The sequence below is a fragment of the Neovison vison genome, chromosome 1 (assembly GCF_020171115.1).
Source record: "Neovison vison isolate M4711 chromosome 1, ASM_NN_V1, whole genome shotgun sequence".
In the NCBI taxonomy this organism is placed as follows: Eukaryota; Metazoa; Chordata; class Mammalia; order Carnivora; family Mustelidae; genus Neogale; species Neogale vison.
Window position 1 is genome coordinate 65,069,939 of NC_058091.1, and position 20,027 is coordinate 65,089,965.

At 38.1% G+C, this 20,027-nt stretch overlaps 1 protein-coding gene across 4 annotated transcripts in view; it reads left to right on the top strand.

Moving 5' to 3' along the window:
* The window catches only part of MAP3K5 (mitogen-activated protein kinase kinase kinase 5), a 236,180-nt gene that overhangs the window by 140,085 nt on the left and 76,068 nt on the right, over positions 1-20,027 (top strand). For all 4 annotated transcript variants that reach the window (XM_044248045.1, XM_044248019.1, XM_044248027.1 and 1 more), the window contains 4 exons: positions 729-841; positions 6,341-6,500; positions 8,974-9,127; positions 14,907-15,014. In XM_044248045.1, the coding sequence (XP_044103980.1) occupies positions 729-841; positions 6,341-6,500; positions 8,974-9,127; positions 14,907-15,014 (535 nt within the window). The remainder of the gene's footprint in view (positions 1-728; positions 842-6,340; positions 6,501-8,973; positions 9,128-14,906; positions 15,015-20,027) is intronic.

A 20,027-nucleotide genomic window follows, 5' to 3' on the forward strand; every position in this document is an offset into this window, starting at 1 on the left:
GTGATAATATTGAATATTGTTGCCTGTTGAGCAATGGATGTAAGGAAATCCTTGGACAGAATCTAAAGTATCACCTTGAAAATACAGGGATATGCAAACGCTGAAGTCTTTTCAGATGTCAAAGTGTTTTTCAAAGGTTGATATTTAGTTTCATGCATATTCAGAAAAGTGTTCTTACTCTCTTTGAGCCAGCATTAGCATGCACAGCCACAGTCTCTGTTTTTCTTAATGTCTTAGTGCAATTGACATTCTTCATTTCTGCATCCCTCTTGTGAAACTCACTGTTTCAGTGTTTACCTAGATGGTCTCCTCTTTGCTTTGTATATTTTTCAGGCTTTTAAAAACCACTTTGAAAAATAGGTACAGGGCTTTTATGTTTTAATTACCACTGCTTACACATGTGAAGAAACACAAGCACACACACACACTCTCTCACATTTCTGGTAGATTGTTGAAAAGAGGATTTTTTTAAAAAAGACAAAGGCTACTATGGTAAAGGTAAGCTAAGCAAGGGAATGCAGTGGAGGGAGGGCAAAGAAAGGCAGAGTTACTTAAGCATTAAATCCTAATAACACAGCACGCTACATTCTGGGGTGAAGGCCAGTGGAATATTTTTGCTTGCTCAGGCATCAGGGTTATGCAAACAGAAGCTGTTGCACACCCAGAGTTTCATGATTGAGGAAGTAAACTTGTACATTTGTTTGTTTTTTTGGTTTTTTTTTTATTAGGTTCAAAAAGGCGTTTGAATCTGAGCCATCGCTACAGTCGGGAATTAATTATGCGGTCCTTCTCCTGGCAGCTGGGCATCAGTTTGAATCTTCCTTTGAGCTCCGGAAAGTTGGTAATTGCTGTTTGATATTTTACATGGAAGTCAAGAAACTGGACTCAACTTGGTACAAAAAAAGAGAATCATTGACAGATAGACCCTTTGCTTTTTAGTTCTATAGGTTTTCTGTTACGGTATCTCCTTGTTTAGTGTTTCATATTATTGCGCAGAATCCTGATATTGGGATGTAATTTGGTTTTTCATTTATTTTGCCTGTTTCTAAAAACACCTTGGTTAATATTTATTGTTCCAGCACAAACTAATATTGAAAATATGGGCTCTGCATTCAGCCTCAACTCCCAAATAAGGTAATATTTGGAATATCAGAAACATTTCCTGTTTTAAATTTAGAGGACGAGGAGGAGGAGGAAAAAAGGAGAAGTAGGAGAAGATGAAGAAAAGACCTCTAATATTTTCTATTTCTGATTCTCTTACATACCTTCAAGCACTGTGATTTCAGTGGTATTGGAGGTGAGCCTTCCAAAGCCCCCAAAACAGTAGGTCGAGCAGATGGCAGTCTTGGCAGTGATGAGTCTTCTGAGAGACCATCTCTGAATTGTAGCCATTGATAGAATGTGCTTTTATCCCTTTTATCTGTGGACATTATCTGATCTGCTCACCCCTCTTTGGAATTTGAAGATAGACTGCATCATAGTAAATAAACTTTGTGGCTTTTTGTTTTTGGTTTTTGGTTTTTGTTTTTTTGTTTTTTTTGCTTTTAGCTTTAATAACATTCTTTAAAGTTTTGCATATTGGAAAACTGTCTACGGTATTGAGATTTTGCTGTCTTTCAGAGAATCTTTCCAACACTTTTGGAGTCATTACTACAGACCTAGAAATATTATGCCATATTTTTCATAAAGGAAAAAAAGTGATCTTAGCGAGTCTATAAATTGTAGAAGAACCTTTTCCTTCTGTTAAGATTTTTAACTGGAGACTGTTTTGTTTAATTTTTCTTCCAGAAAAATGAGTCCTAGACTTTTTTTTTACATCATTTGGGAAGGGCCTAAAAGAATGATAAAATACTTGTTGCTGCTGGATTGCACTGTTATTTAATGCACAGAGCTTTATTTGAAATAATTTTTTTCAGTTGGTAAATGAAATCAGAGAAAATACGTGGAAACTTGTACTCAGGACCAGTGATTATAAAAAAAAAAAATTTGTATCTGAGTTTGATTTTCAAACTCTACATAAGCCAAAATTCTTCAAGTACTAGTGAGCTAAAAATAATTTGTACTGCTATATTCTTGAACTTAAGGTCAAATTTTATTAAGGCCTGCAGATCATTATAGGAATTGACACTGATTTGCATGTGTTGATGGAACAATAACACAGTGGCTTGAAAATGTACCTCCTCTGAATTGTCATTTTTAAGTTAAGTACAGATTAAAATGATCAGCACTCAGCTAAGAGAGTAGATCTCATTGCAAAAAAGAAATGATAATTATGTGATGTGATGAAAGTATTAGCTAACACCATGGTGGTAACCATTTTACAGTATGTAAGTGTATCAAAGAAACACATTTTACACCTTAAACTTTCAAGATGTTATAATTAAATGTATATTACAATAAAGCTGAGGGAAAAGAATGGTCAACACTGAGATTTGAGGCACTATGAATAATACAACTTTGTAAGAAAATGTACCTTACTTTTTTTTTTCCAAAAAGAACTCATTCATAATATATGTTAAGCAAGCATTTGGAAACATATAAGTTGAATTTTAAATTTTGGAAAATGCAAAAACATACACAGACTGAAAATGTGATTTTTTAGGTTTCTGAAACACTGTGACATGCACTCCAAATTATACGTCCTTTATAACTAAAATGCAATTAAAACTCACTGCTTTAGATTCTACTCAATAATAAATTATACTCATCATCATAGGCTGACCTAAAGTTCGTTTTTTATGGCAAAATAGAATTAAAATTATTTTCAAGGAAAAACAGATTAAATAAATTAACTAATGTAATATTAGTTAATAGTATATAATAAAAAGATTAATAAATAACACATTTTGCATGTTTTATTTATTTTTTTAAGATTTATTTATTTATTTATTTGACAGAGAGAGAGAGAGATCACAAGTAGGCAGAGAGGCAGGCAGAGAGAGAGGAAGAAGCAGGCTTTCGGCCAAGCAGTGAGCCCAACACGGGGCTCGATCCCAACAACCTGGGATCATGACCCCTGCGGAGGCTTAACCCACTGAGCCACCCAGGCACCCCACATTTTGCATATTTTAAAGATATACTTTTAAAAAGTATGTCAAATTTCAAATTTCTCAGTAATTTGTATCTTCTTCTATTCTTTCTCTTGGCCCCCTGCAAATGTACAAATTAGCTTGAACTGTGAGTTCCCTTTTGTAATCAGACTTTTTAAAAAATAAGATCCCTTCTTCAGGTGCATTTTGAAATTTTGATTTATTTATAAAAATTAAGCAATTAAAAATTAAGATACCAAAACGATAACCACTAAATTGAAGCATCTAAACATACCATCTTAAGTTTAAGACCTCTATGGTAAGACCTGATTCTTAGTTCTCCTTGCCTACGCCCAAAGACTCTCAATTCTAGTTGTGTGAGTGTCTGAGATTAAGACTGTTTCATGATCTGTGTTTCACTTTCCCAGTTTTTGGAAAAGCATTAATGTTTAGACTACTTAAAACACAGAACCACATCTTACATATTCTTCCTCTTTTCAGCTTCACAAGACTTAAAATTAATATTCAGATGTTAGCCTAATAACAGATGATTTTCCCATCTTCTGGGGACTTTTTCAACTATGAGACATTTTATGGGAGAGAGTCAGAATTATAGGTTTGGGTCCCCAACAATAATGATGGTGTAATGAAAGAACATTTTACTTGGGATTGAGACAAACCACTATTTGAATCTCATTTTCAGGGAGCAACAAAAATGAAATCTGTATTACTGAATATGAAAGTCCATGAGTCTATAAAGATAATTTTAAAAAGGAAATCAAAACAAAAACAAAATCCATCACCAACTACAGAACAAATCGTTTGTCCTGTATGGAGGTGACCAATTTCTCAGATACTGGAAATTATAGGGAAGAAATTCGGTACCTTCCCTTCTTTTTCAAGAGTTATTATAGCTCGTCTAGTTAATGAGGTAGACACTCTTCTTAAAGTATGCTTCATACTAAATATATTATTCCAAAAGAGAACATATCTTCAAGAGAATTCTAGTTAATGAAGTAGAACCATAAGGCTCACAATGATAATGATGTTGAAATAATGATTCTGGCAAGGGTCATCAATCAGATTAATATCATTAAGTAAAAATGTTAATTTTTTAAAATTCCATTTTACCATATTTACCTGATACCAAAGCTCCCTCACAGGTTGCTTGTTAGTTGCAAAGGACAAATGTACCTACACAGTCCATTCTATATATGCCCTCCAGAGATCTGGCCCTCAGTGATCCAGTCAGCATCCCTAACAGTGAGATGGCCCAGCGGTGCCTCTTCCTGCGATGAACAGGGGGTAAAGCAACATCTCCAGTAAAACAGTCTCGCCAAAAATGTTTAACCCAATTGTAAGCTCTAATGTCCAGCTGATAGGAATTGCAGTGGATATAAAAATAAGTCAAACAACACAAACATGTGACACATTCACACCAAGATCAAAGCTAAATGTCATCCTTTTAATACGAACTTCTGGCATACAAGAGTAAGTAAACCTCAAATTTTCTTTTAAACTTTTACTGTAATTTTCTGATCATACATTTTCATAGCCCCTATTTAAATGTTTGATGTGATTTGCTACTAGAGCAATCCTTGGTTCATTTCCTGCAAACATGACACATAAAAATAGCTCATTTTCAGATGAAGTTAGTAGAAATACCCATTTTTACTATCTCATTTTCCCTCTACACTTTCTTCTTTCCCTTGTATTTGTTGGATTTTTTTTTAAATTATTATACTCAGATAGGAGCTCATGGACATTGTTGCATACCTGGGTATAATTTTTTCATCTTACGAAATTTTTAGGAACAAAGCCATTCTCTTTCTAACTTATCACAAAATGTGAAGGATTCCCAAATGGACTTTTTCTTGAAATACTCAGGGCTTAAATGTATTATATCATAAAAAGTAGCATTAAGTTTTTAAGGCTTATTTTGTTTTGTTAAAGAATAATTTTCCAAAAAATTTTACAGTTCTCAGGAAATATAAAATATTACACCTGGAAAGATTTTTAGGGGTGCCTGGGTAGCTCAGCTGACTGAGTATCTGACTCTTAATTTTGGCTCAGGTCATATCTCAGTGTTGTGAGATCGAGCCCCCCATCGGGCTCCTCACTTAGATGGGAGTCTGCTTGGTATTCTCTCTCTCCCTCTGCCCAACCCTCTGTGCTCTCTCTCTCTGTGTCTAAAAAATAAATAACAAAAATCTTTTTAAAATTTTTTTATGTAACTCTGTTAATATGGAAAACAGTAAGAGGATATGTGTAGTTCAAAGTGCATTTTAGAGGCTGAGGTATTCATAGACAATTTAACAAACATTTCTGAGTTTGATTGGAAAAAAAAGCAGAACTAGTTCAGGCCCAATAGGTCATAAATCTTAGGGATTATCTGTTTTACTAGACAGAAAGTATTTGAATCTCTACTAAACCAAAACATGCAAGTTAACAAGTAAACTTCTCTAAATCTGAGATCTTTAATGAATAGTAAACAGTGAAATTAACTTGTTACACTTTCCGTAGACAGTCCTTAAGTGTGGCCTGATGCCCCTGTGAAGTATTGAGATGACATGGCCCATCTATTTTACCTTGGCCTCAAATCTCAGATAATTTTCCTAATTCTTTAATGTTGTGAAAGCTAGTGGCACTTAACAATTCTACAAGAATATATTCTCTTTAAGCAAACAAAGGATTACAAATGCAAAAATAAGACAGGGCAGAGTAGAGACAAAAATTTATAATGAAATGCAAAACACCAGGAAGAATCAAAACCATCTTGAAGAATGAAATTGGGAGGATTTACATTACCTAACTTTCAAGTCTCGTTATAAAGCAACAGTAATCAAACAGTACTGTCAGTTTCCTTATTTCCTTAACTTTAAAGTGTCTAATTATTCTTGCATATTTGTAGCATTTTACTCTTGCAAAATATATATACTATATACTTTTTACTGCAAATGAGTGATAGATCGTGTTGCATGTTTCCGTTTCAAGCAACTAAAGAATTCATGATATTATAAAGGAAGCAAGGTGCTTTCATAACAAGATATTACCACCTTTTGATTTATGCCTATAAAATGCAAGCATACATTAATATTCAGGAATGATGGACACCAAAGTGGCATTTATCTTTGGATCTTCAAAATAAAGGGAATTTTTTTTCCCACAATGAACGTAAGCCACTGTTATAATTCAAACTTAAAGCTATTTGAATCTAAAAGGAGGAATGAAAACTTAATTTTGTTTTTTAATGAAAAGTCTGCTCTGCCTTGGTGCTGTGTGTAACACTATGCTTCCTGATGATCTTCTAGGGGTGAAGCTGAGTAGCCTCCTTGGCAAAAAAGGAAACTTAGAAAAACTTCAGAGCTACTGGGAAGTTGGATTTTTTCTGGGTGCCAGTGTCCTGGCCAATGACCACATGAGAGTCATCCAAGCATCTGAAAAGCTTTTTAAACTGAAGACCCCAGCATGGTAATAGTAAACTCTTGGGTGTTTGAGCAAGTACTTTTAATAAACAACATTTATCACTTATTTCCAAATTGTTATATTTGTTGAACTGACAATTAGATGATTTTGTTTGCTTACAGAATGAAATGCAGAATTTAGAGGGAAAACTGTGTTTATAAATGTGTTGCGTCTAGGTTCTGATGACTTTGGATGCAGGTGATGTTCTCTGGCCTTCGGCTTAGCCCAGGTTGGCCAGTGGTCCCCACAGGAAGCCAAATTTGACACCTGTGCATTGATTCGGTATTTTGACAATTTTCCATGTCAGCCTCCCACGTTTCTGCCCCCAAACACACACCCTTTGTTCTCTTTATGGCCCTGTCTCAGTTGGGGGTTCTTATTCTTGATTTTCACTTCTCTATGCTTAAGGCTTATTCACGCCATTGAGTGTTTGATCTATGTGTGTTTTTCTAATTTCATCTTGTTCTTGGAGTGCCCCCAAGTCTCATCCTTCTGTCTGTGGTAATTGAAGAGATGAAAGCACTTAGGAGTGCCTTTAGGACTATTTTGGAAAACAATGCTGATTTTATTATGCATCCCAGGTAATGATTACTAGCTGTAAAGGCTTTAAAAGGTTTACCATGGTATCAAGAAAGGCTCAGGTTGGCTCAGAGCCTGTGCCACTGACTTGTTTTCATCAGACAAACTACTTCAGGACATGCTTCCCCAAGTAGGTTCCCATGGCTCCCCATAGAATTTCCTCACATTCAGGTCTTCTCATTGGCAAACCCTCCTCAGCGTCACACCCATAGGGATCCTTCCAAAATTCATGTCTGACCCTTCTCCCTTGCCACAGAAATCCTTATTACATTAAAGGAGTTTAACGGCTCTTCACAGTCTAAGAGGGTATAAAGTCCACCTTCTTGGCTTAGGGAACAATGTTTGTCTTTAGTCACTCCAGACTCAGATCATGTCACATGCCCCCAATTACGTGGCTCTCTAGTCACACAGAACGGGCCAGACTGTGGCTTCGTGCGCACACTGCGTGTGCCTCTTCTGGCCTTCTTCCCCACCTGTGGACGCTCCTAGATCACCTCCACACGCAAACCAGACCCTGACCTAAAACCCTTTCCTGCCTGCATCCAGATAGAAGCACGCATGTGATTAGTTCATCTTATGAAATCTGCTTTTGTGTTTCTCTCATTTTTAAATCCTATTTCTCTGGAGAGTGACTAGTCATATCTCTGCATAGTTGTCGCCCGATTGAGATGTAGGTCGCTTTGCTGTGTACCTTTCACATTTCTATCTCGCCAGCCGTCTGTGCTACATAGGGACAAAGCTGTGCTCCCCGTGGGGTGTCTACAGTCGGTGTTTGACAAGGAATGAAAGAAATGAATCAGTCAATGCGTGTGTTACATGCAGCCTCTGTTGTCATTGCTATACAATGATCGTCATGATGGTATAGAAGGGGATGGAAGCACAGGTCAGAGGAGCTCCGGTTTGAGGTGTCTCAGCTTCTGCTGACAACAGAGAGAACATTGTTTTATGCACTAGTAATAACAGCCCCAAAACCTTGCCTTAAGTTCCCATTCACTTACTGTTAATTTCCATGTTTATAGTTTACAACCCAGTATCTCATATAATTATCGTGCTCCTCATTTTTTCTTAGCTTTTTCCTTGGAGGCACCATCTGTCTTGTTAGGTTGGAGGATATTTGTATAACATATAAGCTAAGTTGCTTCACAGCAAAATAATGATCTCTTATGAAGGGTCTATTTAGAAAAGCTTTCTCAAGGAAGCATATTTTAAAACAAGTGTGTTAACCAACCACTCCCTTGAAGAGGATAGGCATTATTTTACAAGGCATGTTTTCAGTTGATGTACCATCCAGCCCAAGCAATTTGAACTCTATACCCCTCAATGGACTCGTCTTTAAAATGGGGATAAAACAGCTTACTTTATTGGGACACCTGGGTGGCTCAGTCAGTTAAGCAGCCGACTCTGGATTTCGGCTCAAGTTGTGGTCTCAGGGCACTAACTTGGAGCCCGGCATCCAGCTCTGCACTCAGTATAGGGTCTGCTTGCCTCTTCCCCTACCCCTCCCACTCAAGCTCTCTCTCTTTTCTCTCTCAAATAAGCAAATCTTTTTTCTTTTTTTTCTTTTCTTTTTTTTTTTTTTTTGACAGACAGAGATCACAAGTAGGCAGAGCAGCAGGCAGAGAGAGAGGGGGAAGCAGGCCCCCCGCTGAGCAGAGAGCCCGACGCGGGGCTCAATCCCAGGACCCTGGGATCATGACCCAAGCCGAAGGCAGAGGCTCAACCCACTGAGCCACCCAAAGCCCACTTTATTGAATTTCTGTAAGATTTAAATGAGAGAATGTGTATGAAAGTATATGACATGTCACAAATAGTGAATAATGTTTGGTGAAATCTGAATGCATAAATACTAAAATCATATTTAGATCTGCCTGTTATGTGTCTTATATCTTTTCATTTTTAGGTACCTCAAGTCGATTGTAGAGACAATTTTGATATATAAGCATTTTGTGAAACTAACTACAGAGCAGCCTGTGGCCAAGCAGGAGCTCGTGGACTTCTGGATGGACTTCTTGGTCGAGGCCACAAAGACCAATGTTACTGTTGTTAGGTTTCCAGTGAGTACTCTTCGTTTAGCTTAACTTTAGCTGCACTTCTCGTTTGCTTCTTTTATTTAAAGAACATTTTTGCACGTGATTCTAACAGTACTAGTGTTACTTTTTTTAAAAATAACTTCTCAAAATCAGGGACGTGAGATACATTTTTATGTTTTTGCCGTGGAATTTGGTGATTTCTTTCGATAAGTTGTGAAGCATGCTTTCCAAGAAAAGATTGTCTCTTGCTTAGCCTCAGTCAGTCAACACATCGCTTCAGACCAGAGCCAAGGTTGCTGTTAATTCCTACGACAGTTGTGTGAACATTGTCATCAGTGTTGACACCATTACTGTGGTGAGAAGTGTTGTTACTCACCTCGGTCATTATTCCCTCTCTACTGCTCATTACCCACATGGGTCAGAGTTAGATGGAGTGTCCTCAGTTCCCAGTCACATTTTACAGTCCCTTAGATCGTGAGAAATGATGACTCATAGGTTCCGATTTGCTGCGCACGTTGGCTAGATATAGATACAGATATATGTATAGTAGCACACACACACTTTCAAAAATACATTGCTCATCTTCTCAGCTGGTGCCTTTCCCATCCTGATCATTCTCAGAATACCGCCCAAAGCAGTATACACTTTAGCATCCAATTCAAGAGCCACTGACAAGTCACTGTGTGCCCTCAGCTCTTCCCACGTCCAAGTGATGCCATCAGTCTCTCTGTGTGAGCTCTCAGGTCCAATCCTCCATACTCAGGTGGTGACAACCCTCAGTTCTTTTTCTAAGATCTTGTTCCCTAATTCTTGTTTATAGGATCATCTGTTTCATTTAATTAAATCCATTGCTGGCATTAACAGGCTTTCTTTACTCTCCCTTCCCGATGAAGCCTTCAGCTCAGCAGGATCTTCAGCTGAAAAGCCTTTCAAACTAAAAACACTTTGTTTTCCAGCCTAGAGAATGTGTAGCCTAGGAAAATACTTGTCTCCTAGTGAGCTGGCAGCGTGCCTGCAGCTGGGGCTCCGATGGGAGCAAATGCCATGAAAGAAGACAGTGCAGAACTGTCTGTATTGAGTTGACTGTTGACTTGATCGACTAGAAAATTGGCGATGAAAGGAAACCACTCCTCTTAGCTATTCTGAGTTCATTTAAATTAGTTTAGTATGAATTTGTCTGTCATACTATGAATGTCAAAAAATAAAACCAGCAGATATTAAGAAGTTAGGAGAATATAGGAATATACTCCAGGTAAGAGAGGCTTTCTTAAGCAAGAAAGGGACCTGTAAACCCTAAAGGCAAATATTGACCAATTTGAGTCATTAAAAATCCTATTTTTGTTCAATAAAGAGCATCATGGACATGGCAAATTCTAGAGAGGGAGAAGGTATTTAATATGAATGCAGCAAAGTTATCGATTTGCCTCATAGGCAAAAAGAAAAAAAAAACAACTACTAATAAGAAAAAAAATGGGCAAATCATATGAAAAGATAATTAACCTCATTAGGTAGTCAAAACATGCAAATTAAAATTAGACATCATTGTACCTGTGCCATTTTGCACACATGTGCATAAATCTGTAGTATCAGTTCCCTGAAGTAGAATTGATTGAGATTGCCATGTTGCCCTCCATAGCGATTATATTAGTTGGCATCCTCACTGGCAGCATACGAGACTGACCACTTTCCTAAAGTCTCTCCCCCAAAAGTATGTTTATCATATTTGTACTTTAGCTAAACTTACAGATGAAAAAATGGTACATTGGGATAATTTTAATTAGTATTTCTCTGATTATGTGTGGGGTTGTGCATATGATTGTGTTTGTGTTTCAAAGACCATTGGTGATTTAAAAAAAAAGAATTTGTTGCCTACATTTAAAAAATAAGAGTTAGATCATCAGTGCTAGCTATAAATGGTATTGGTATTGGTATTGGTATAAATAACTATAAAATCTGAATAGATATATATAAAATACTGTTTTTAGACATTAAATAGCAATTATCACAGGGTTGTGGTCCCTGGGCAGGGAGGCACTTGAGGTGAGTCCCACCTCACCTACTTTTTTTTCCCTTAAGGCCTTTTTCTGGCTGCCACACCAGGAAGTAGAGCCCCAGCAGGGTGTGGCTGTCTCTCTGGGCGGAGCAGGCTGGAGGAGTGTTTGGGACTCTAAGACAGGTAGAATATGAGAAGCAGGGTGTTGGAGAAGGGGGAGTCTTAAAGAGCGAATCCCAAAATTCTGCCTGGGTATTTCCCTTGAGCCGCAGAGCAACTCCTAGATAGTGTGAGCAAGGGATAAGCACAGCATGAATAAACACAACTACTGGTTCCAGTATTTGACTAAAATTGGGTTTTAGATGAAACCTAAGTGGCTTATGTAAACCTTATCAAGGTAAATCCCCTTGCTAGTTAGAAGATCAGGACCAGAAGTGGTAGAGAGCATTCTCTGGAAGGTCAAGAGCTGAGCAGATATCCCATAACTTAAACAATGCAGGAGGAGTAAGATGTTGGACTTTGAGTCTAGCCAAAATGATGAGATCTTGATGAATACCCCAAGGATTTAGAGGAGACAGAGAAAATCCATGCCCTAGGAGTAAAGGCAAAAATAAAAGACACATCCTAACAAAGCTGTGATAAAACTAAGCCTCCATAGAATGAAGTTGATGCACTAAAAATTTGACTGCTAGCTAGGGGGCAGGGGTAGGGAAACCTCTGGAAAGATGCGGTTCAGAGCTTCTGCATTGGGTCAGACACAATCAAAGATTACTGGACATTCTAAGGAGCAGAAAAAAAAAGTAACCGATAACAAAGAGCTTAAAGAGCCCATAGAGGCGGGCCCAGAAGTGAGTCACATATTGAAGTTACCTGATAAGAACTTCAAATAACTGTAATTACCATGTTAAAGAAGACAGAGGAAAAGATAGACAAAATACATGAAAAGACAGAGTATTTCAACTGAAAATAAAGTTTATTTAAAAAGTTAGATGAAAAATAAGGAGAGTTCACATAAAAATCTAGATTTTCATCTATTGGAAAATTAAAGGGACTGGCAGTTGGACTGCCTTTTTCAGAAGCAACAACCTACTAAGTCAACTATCTGTATGCTGCCATTTTGACATTGATTACAGTCATCCTTCTTGCTTCACTCACCTGCCTTTCTCACTGGGCCCGCTTCCTGCATTTTCGGAGCAATTTGCTCCCCGTGTTCTACTGCATAGAGAAAGGCAGGTGTCTAGTACCTGTGGTGCCATGTCAGTCACTAACCCATTGCATCCTCAGAGTAGCATCCTTAGCTCATACTTACAAAGGCCACAGTAGGTCTAGATTGGGGATGATAACATTTTCCTTCTTTTAAAGTGGATCTGGTTAAAACCAAGATTACTTATATTAGAAAATATTTTATTTGATTGCTTCTATTTATTTCACTACCATATCCATTCTCATTCCTCAAAGAAATAACAGTGACACTGGGTAAAAGAAGACAGACCAAAGTTTCTTTGCAAAATGATTTAAATGTCCCCTCACTTATTATTATTATTTGGGCTTAGTTCCATTGATTCTTTTTTCTCACCTCTCTTCTCTGTGTATTTTCTTTCCTTCCTACGTTGAAAAGTTAGGGGACCATCAACCACTCACCCCAGGTGAGGTGAGAGGAAGTGGAGTGTGATGCTTCTGCGGACTCTTGTAGAAGCTGAGACATGTAACTATTTAATTTCTACCCTGTATAGTTTATAGGTCTTATTGCCCTCCTTCCTACTTCAGATACAAGGTATTAGATGTTCATTTTTTTTTTAATTTTTAGCCATGGATTTTAATGTTACCAGTAGAAAAGTTTAGGAACTAAAAGCAAGAATGTTCATACTTTCAAGTGAGTTTTATCTAACTGTTTTTGTCAAATTACCTCTTCTTCCACCCCCTTCTCTCCGTCTTTCTGTGACCTCTGTAATGTATGCGATGAATTCCTCCCATTTTTGTGATTTCAAGGGCAGCTCAAAGGGTTGAACAATGGTTAATGATAATTACAACCAATTTTGATTTTCTATCTTGACATAGGAAAACATAGGTCAGATTTTATCTGTTAGAAATATGGAAACAATGATAAAGACATAAACTTTAGAAGAGGAGATAACCTGGTCCTGTGCTTTTCTAGTGTTAAATTCTGTGCCCACATGATTAGGGAACAAGGTATATTCTCATTTGTGGGTACAGTGACTTGGATGCTATTTTGGAAGACCTGCCTTTTATTCCCTATTATTCATCTTGTTTCACCAACCCTGGGATACTCAGATTTGAGAGCACCAATTCTGCCAAGATTTTTTGCAAATTTGTTTCCATTATTAATCAGCACCACGTCACTGTCTGTTGATTGGAATTTGGGCCTTGATTCTCCTGGTATGTTCCTAAATCAGAATGTGTTCCCCAATGGGCTCTTTTTGTGCTTTATTTATGGTCTCTTCTATCTTATTTTCATAACTGGAGCCTGACTGAGAATTAAACTCTTATGTTTGTTTGTTTTTTAATAATCAAAAGTGAAGAAAATTTTGTTTTCTTAATCCCCTTTCTGTAGTTCTCTGTACCCTAATTTAAATAAATTTTACTCTTGTGGTAAATACAGCATAAAATCAGTACACTGTGTTTGCAGGGGACGGCCAAAAGTCAGGTGGCCAATCCACATACCTTCTCACTCAGATTGTGTGTTAGCTTACTCTGTATTTTGAGTTCATAATCCCTTGCTGATGAAGTCTTCTGAAGAGTGTTCCTCCACTTTTATTTGGTCACCTTGCTTCATGTAAGATTCTTTCTAAAAGCCAATTTTCTTGCATTTTAAGCAGTAGGGTAGAAAGAACTAGTCTAGGTTCTCTGATAATTTAGTATTGACTTTTCTTTCCTTTTTTAAATGTTCCTACTTAAGACTGCGGAGGAAATTTGAGCTAGGTGGGCGCTTTTAAGCATCTGTGTAAAAAGACAATAGTTGCCTCACCTTTAAAATCAGTGCATGTGTGGTATCTTAATGTTATTTGCACCTAGTATCAGATATTAGTAATACTGCACTACATCCTTTGAGAGAGATTGTCAGCTCAGTTGTTATGTACACCTCATACATCTCCAAAACAGGAGGAGTAAGTTTTACTTCCCTCTTTTTCTATCATAAGACTAAATATACCATTATTGAAGAGCCCAGTTTTATCTTGAAAGCAACACAAAAACATTTTTATTGTTTCATAGAGCTGCGTCCATTCCTTTAGCTTATATATAAAAGTCTTTCAGTAATAACCAAAATCATTTTTCAATCCATTCACATAAGGAGGAGAACATCCTGCCGCATCTTGTCGATAAGGTGTGGCAGGAGAAAACTGAAAATAGTACGTGATGCTCTATATGTGGAATCTTTTCTATGTACAGAATTATTTGCTTTACCACATTTCTTCCCTTTTTGGACACATTTAGATTTATAGAAATAGATTTTGCACTTACAGCAAGATAAAATAAAAGACCTTAAAAATATCTTTAGAGTAGATTCCCTGGGGATAGTCAAACCAATATATGGACTTCAAAAATTTATTTCTAATTTCTTTAGCAGAAAAAGTGACATATTACTGGAACTCAGGCTAATTGTGTAATACCAAAAGTGCTCAAAGGCCTCATAGGGAAGGCAACAGTTAGGAGTTAAAATGGTTTTCCTGCAGTTGTGGACCCAGAGCCTCATCCGGTAATCTCCCACATCAGTTCAGTATTGCTCTAACAGCTCTAAATGGCTTAAATCTGCAGTCACTAAGGTGTGTTTCTTTGCCTTATGTTTTCAAGGTACTAATATTGGAACCAACCAAAATCTATCAACCTTCATATTTGTCTATCAACAATGAAGTTGAGGAAAAGACAATATCTATTTGGCATGTGCTTCCTGATGACAAGGTAAGTTATGTAATTATTAAGACAAGAGCATTAATAGTGAAGGACTTTACTCCCTTCCAGCACTTATGTATTCCAGCAAATATCTGCATTACTCAAGAAGAAATAGCTTCACTGTGTGTTTATCTCGGCATAGATACATCTTATAGTATAAATTTGTTAAAGTTGGGTTACAGATTTCACTCATTTAGTAAAACATAACTGAACTTATTTGGACTTTTAATAACCATCCAAAGTATGCTTAAAATGAGATGGTTTCTCTGTTTTATAAATTCATGCTATAAATTATGTGTGGGAGACCTGAGACTTAAAAGATGCATATCTTAATTCTAGGAAGCCTGTCAGAATAAGACCACTCTAGTCTTATCCAAGTATGATTATAGTTATCATTTCATGACACTGTTTGGTTATCTAAGCAGCTGTTCGATTTCAGATTAGCCCCTGGCTCCGTGAGCTGGCACGGCCTCAGGGGGGCTGTGCTACCCTGGTTTGCAGACGGGTCTGAAATGCTCTCATTTCTCCCTACAGCAGTCATTTTAGTAACTCCTTCCACTTCTGGATTTTATCAGTTTTGATGCATGTGTAAATCTTACTATTTTTTTAAGTTAGAAAAATTGCAAGAACTGATTCCAATCCATTGGATCAACCACAGAAATGAGAGAAGTCTTGTGGCAAAGTAGTTTTGTGGGGTTTTTGGTAATTGTTTTCCAAAATACCCTTAAATTTTCCTTAACAGTCATCCTTAACAACTCAACAAATATTTCTGGAGCACTTACTCTGTGATAGGAGCTCCCAGGCACTGTGTTAGGCACGAGGGAAACAGATGTCTGCAAAATAAGCAAAATTCCTGCTGTCTACTCAGGCAATAAGTAAATACAATATAGAAGTATATTAAAGGGGAAAATATGGCAGAAAGGGGGAGTTGAGGAGTACATGTGGAAGCATGAGGTTGCAATTTTTAAAAATATCCATGTCAGCTTTAAAAATGTCTTTGAGTCAACAGTCTTGTGTTCAGATTCCATCTCTGGCCTTGTCAGCATGACTTTTCCACATCCCAGTGTTCTCTACTGAAGAATGGGATGATAATAATATCCACCTCAAAAGGTTGTTGTTAAAAGTAAATGAAATATCATTAGTAGGGTATATTGCACAGATATCCTAACATGTAATATATGCTTACTGTATTGTAACAACAAAAATCCACATATGAACTGAGCCCTAACATTGAAACCCCAGAACTTAACCTGGCTTGGCTCTTTAGCAATCATTTGGGAGGTCATTAGTATTATATTAGGACACTGTGGTATTGTAATTTATAGTAAGAAATAAGGATTTGGTCTTCATCTGCTTCTGGCACAGATTTCCTAAAGCCCTTAGAATTTCCAAAGCGCTCAAAGCCATAAAAGTGTTTTTCTATTATGTTAATAAGATGACTTTTGGACCCACCTAAGGATGAGGCATGCCTGCCAAGAGAACCAACTATGGGTCCTACCCCTTAAGTCTAGGGAGAGGGGAGGGGATAAATTGAATGGATCTCCCATGGTTGATGGAGTTAATCAATCATACTTACGTCATGAAGGCCCCCCACCCGGCCAAAACCCAAAAAGGACGGGTTCAAAGAGCTTCCAGGTGGGTGAACAAGTGGAGCTTTGGAGACGATGGCAGCCCTAGAGAGTTCAGGGAAGTTCTTAGCCTTTCTTATCCATCTTGCCCTATGTATCTTGTCCATCTGGCTATTTCTTGGGTCATATCCTTTTATAATAAACAAGTAATCTAATAACTAAAATGTTTTCCTGAGTTCTATGAGCCACTGTAGCAAATTAGTCAAACACAAGAAGGGGGTCCTTGGAGCCTCCCATCTATGGCCAGGATGATGGCAAAACTCCAGGTGGAATTGTCTAGAGACAAAACCAAGAATAACTAATGTAAATACATACATGTTGTTCACATTGTTTAAAGTACACAGTGTTTTATTTACATTATTTTAAAGTATATACCTGTATGTTCTCACAAGCAGAAGTAATCATCCGTAGAAAGTACAAAATCTAAGAGGTTAGGGAACAAGAACATTATCTGGGAGAGGCGATTTTCAAAGGCTTGATTGGAAAGAGCAAGGTTATCCAAGGACATTTGGAAACAGAATGGAACTAAAGGAATTAGCAATTAGCAGGGCCAGGAGAATAAGTGGACAGCCAGAAGACAGAAAAAGAACAGAAAGTAAGCCAGAGATTTTTGGAAAATGAATACTATTTCCAGCTAGTTATCTGGAAGTTCTTTGTTGAATAAAGTTAGCCTTGTATTGACTCTCATGTTTTGTGACAACTGTAGGGACAATTTTTATATTATACTGAGAAATAAATAAATGAAGATGTAAAAGAGTTCATTAAGAAGGGTAATGGAATTGGGCCATGAGTTGTCCAGTTTCCACTTTTACCATCTTTTGATCAAGAAGAATTACATTTGCATTGTCCCCACTGTGCTAAAAATTCTCCTTGTTCAAAAATTTAAGCTTTCTTAAATCAGTTTCCATTTTCAATGTTATGTCAGTTTCTTCGCAAACCCTGGTTCTATCCATAGCATGTTCATTACCACTGTCTTTGTCTGTGCTGTTTGAAATAGAAGCGATACCATTGGAATGAGGACAAGTAATAAAAATAAGATAACTCTGCTAATATTATGTTAGTTTAAAGCAACTGGAATAACTATAACTAATAACAGATAAATAGCAGGGGTATAGATCTGATGTTAAACTAAAAATGGATTCTTTTCATCATAGGATGGGTTTGTTTGTTTTTTTAAGATTTTATTTTTGAGAGCGAGAGAGAGAGCGCGTGCAAGTGCAAGCTGCGGAATGGAAGTTGGGTGGAGGGGTAGAGGGAGAGAGAGAATCCCAAGCAATCTCCCCACAGAGCTCACAATCCTGACCCTCCCCCAACAGACCATGACCTGGGCCAAAATCAAGAGTCAGAGGCCCAATCAACCGAGCCACCCAGGCACCCCTTGTCATAAAAAGTTTTAAATTTTTTTTCTAAGAATAGAGCAGAGCGTGTTGCTTTTCATTTATCACTTATTTCTTTACTCCTTCTCTCAGGATTTTCATTCTAAAATGTGGAATGAACAGTTAGTATATACTTTATATTGCAGCGGTCAAAACGTTAATATCATTATACCAATTCCTAAGAGTCTCAGGACTCTTATTAGGGAGTTACTCTAAGTCAAGGACAAAATAAATTGAAATCCTAATCCTTAAACGGTTCTCCCTTTGTTCAATGGTTGGTAGTTGTTTGAAGTCAAGTTAGTACTTGAAAAAATGTCTGCATGTGCACAGGAAAGAAAAACTTAGACCAAGGAAGAGAAACATTTCTAAGATATTTTAAATGGTTGTTATTTAGAATCCCTTCCTTTTGTGGAGTCTGAGTACTCCTGTCCTGTCTGGTGGTCTCTCAGGGAAAGGTAGCAGGCAGCAGGGTCCCAGTAGAATATGAGGTGCTGACCCTCCCACCGGCTCCAGCCTTGGCCCCTCTGCGAAGACCCAGGAAATTTATGAGGGGAATATGATTACCTCAGATTCTAGATTTTGATGACGTGATCGTCTCATCCATCAAGGATGCTTTTAGATACAAAACTCCCACCTAAAAGTGGCTTCACAGATAAGGAAATGTTATCTCACTTAACAGGAACTTATCAGGGGCAGAGGATCATGCTGGCGGTACATCAGTGATTGAGCAGTATCAGAATTCTCGGGTGGCTTCTCTATATGCTCTTGATTTTTCTCTCCTTGTCTTAAATAGCAGCTCAAAACATCAGTTCACACACAGCTTCCCAAGGAAAAAGGTCCGGCCCTCCTTTTGTATCATAAATTGTGCCGTGTGTTCATGCCTAAACCAATCACTAGCAAGCAGAATGGACTTACATCGCCGATTTAGAACAATCATTACACCTCATTGCTAAACGTGGCCACCTGAATGCCAACGATATTCAGCTCTCCTTAGCAAAGAAGGAAGAGTGTGTTTGTTTTCTAACAGTATCTGCCAATGGAGAACTCCCGCCATTTTAGCTCAATGTTAACTCCTAGTCCCAACTCTAGGGACGAGGGCATAGGATCTGACACTAACCAGTTACTACAGTATGGTGCTTGTGCTGAGTCAGTTAGCTTGAGTGTCCATCTGGGGCTTGTTGAGGCTAATTATTCTAGCTCTGCCTCTGGCAATCCCTTTCCCCAGATTCCCAGAGAGGCCCCAGGAACTTTTTAACCGCACCTGTTGACCTTGTAGCTCACCAGCGCCTCCATGTGGTGAGTCCCAGTAGCAAAGGCGCTGGGGAGCTGGGCCTCCTTTTTCCAGATCTCCATCGCAGGCCCTGGGCTTCCCACCAGTAAGATAGAACATTCACTGGCAGTACTTGCCACCTTTCAGGAACCTAACATTCTGGAAATGCTGTTCTCCTTTCCTACAAACCCAGCCCAATCTATCTGGGAAATCTCTCCTTGCCTGTTCCCAGAACCAGGCTGATATGAGATAGATTTTACCAGCGCTGTCCTGTGGGTGTTTCCCAGTTTCCCTGTTCAGTTGCATGTTTGCCTAAGCACCCTACTAGCTGTGCCTTCTGCCATCACCTCCTGATCCTGGTCGCAGGCTCTGAGGATAAGGCTGAACTGTACACAAGTAGCATGCGGGTAACAGCTGCAGGGGGTCCCATCTATTTAGAAGGTCACCTGAGGCCACCAGGATTTAGAACCAACTTTCCATATTACCAGCTGAAGCTGCAGGGTGCTATTTTAATTTAACTCCCTCTGTACTCTGGTGAAAGAGAGCCACATTCCAAGAGCACCTTTCCATGGTCCCTTCCTTTCCTGGGCTCGAGCACAACATTTGCTCTGTGTTAATTCAGGTCACATACCCGTGACCTGACTGGTGTGCATTGAAACTAGTTTTTTCGTACATCTCCTTTGGGCTTGGGAGGTTCTATTTTTATTTTAAGTTGCATGGCCCTAGCAAAGAACTAGGTGCTATGGAT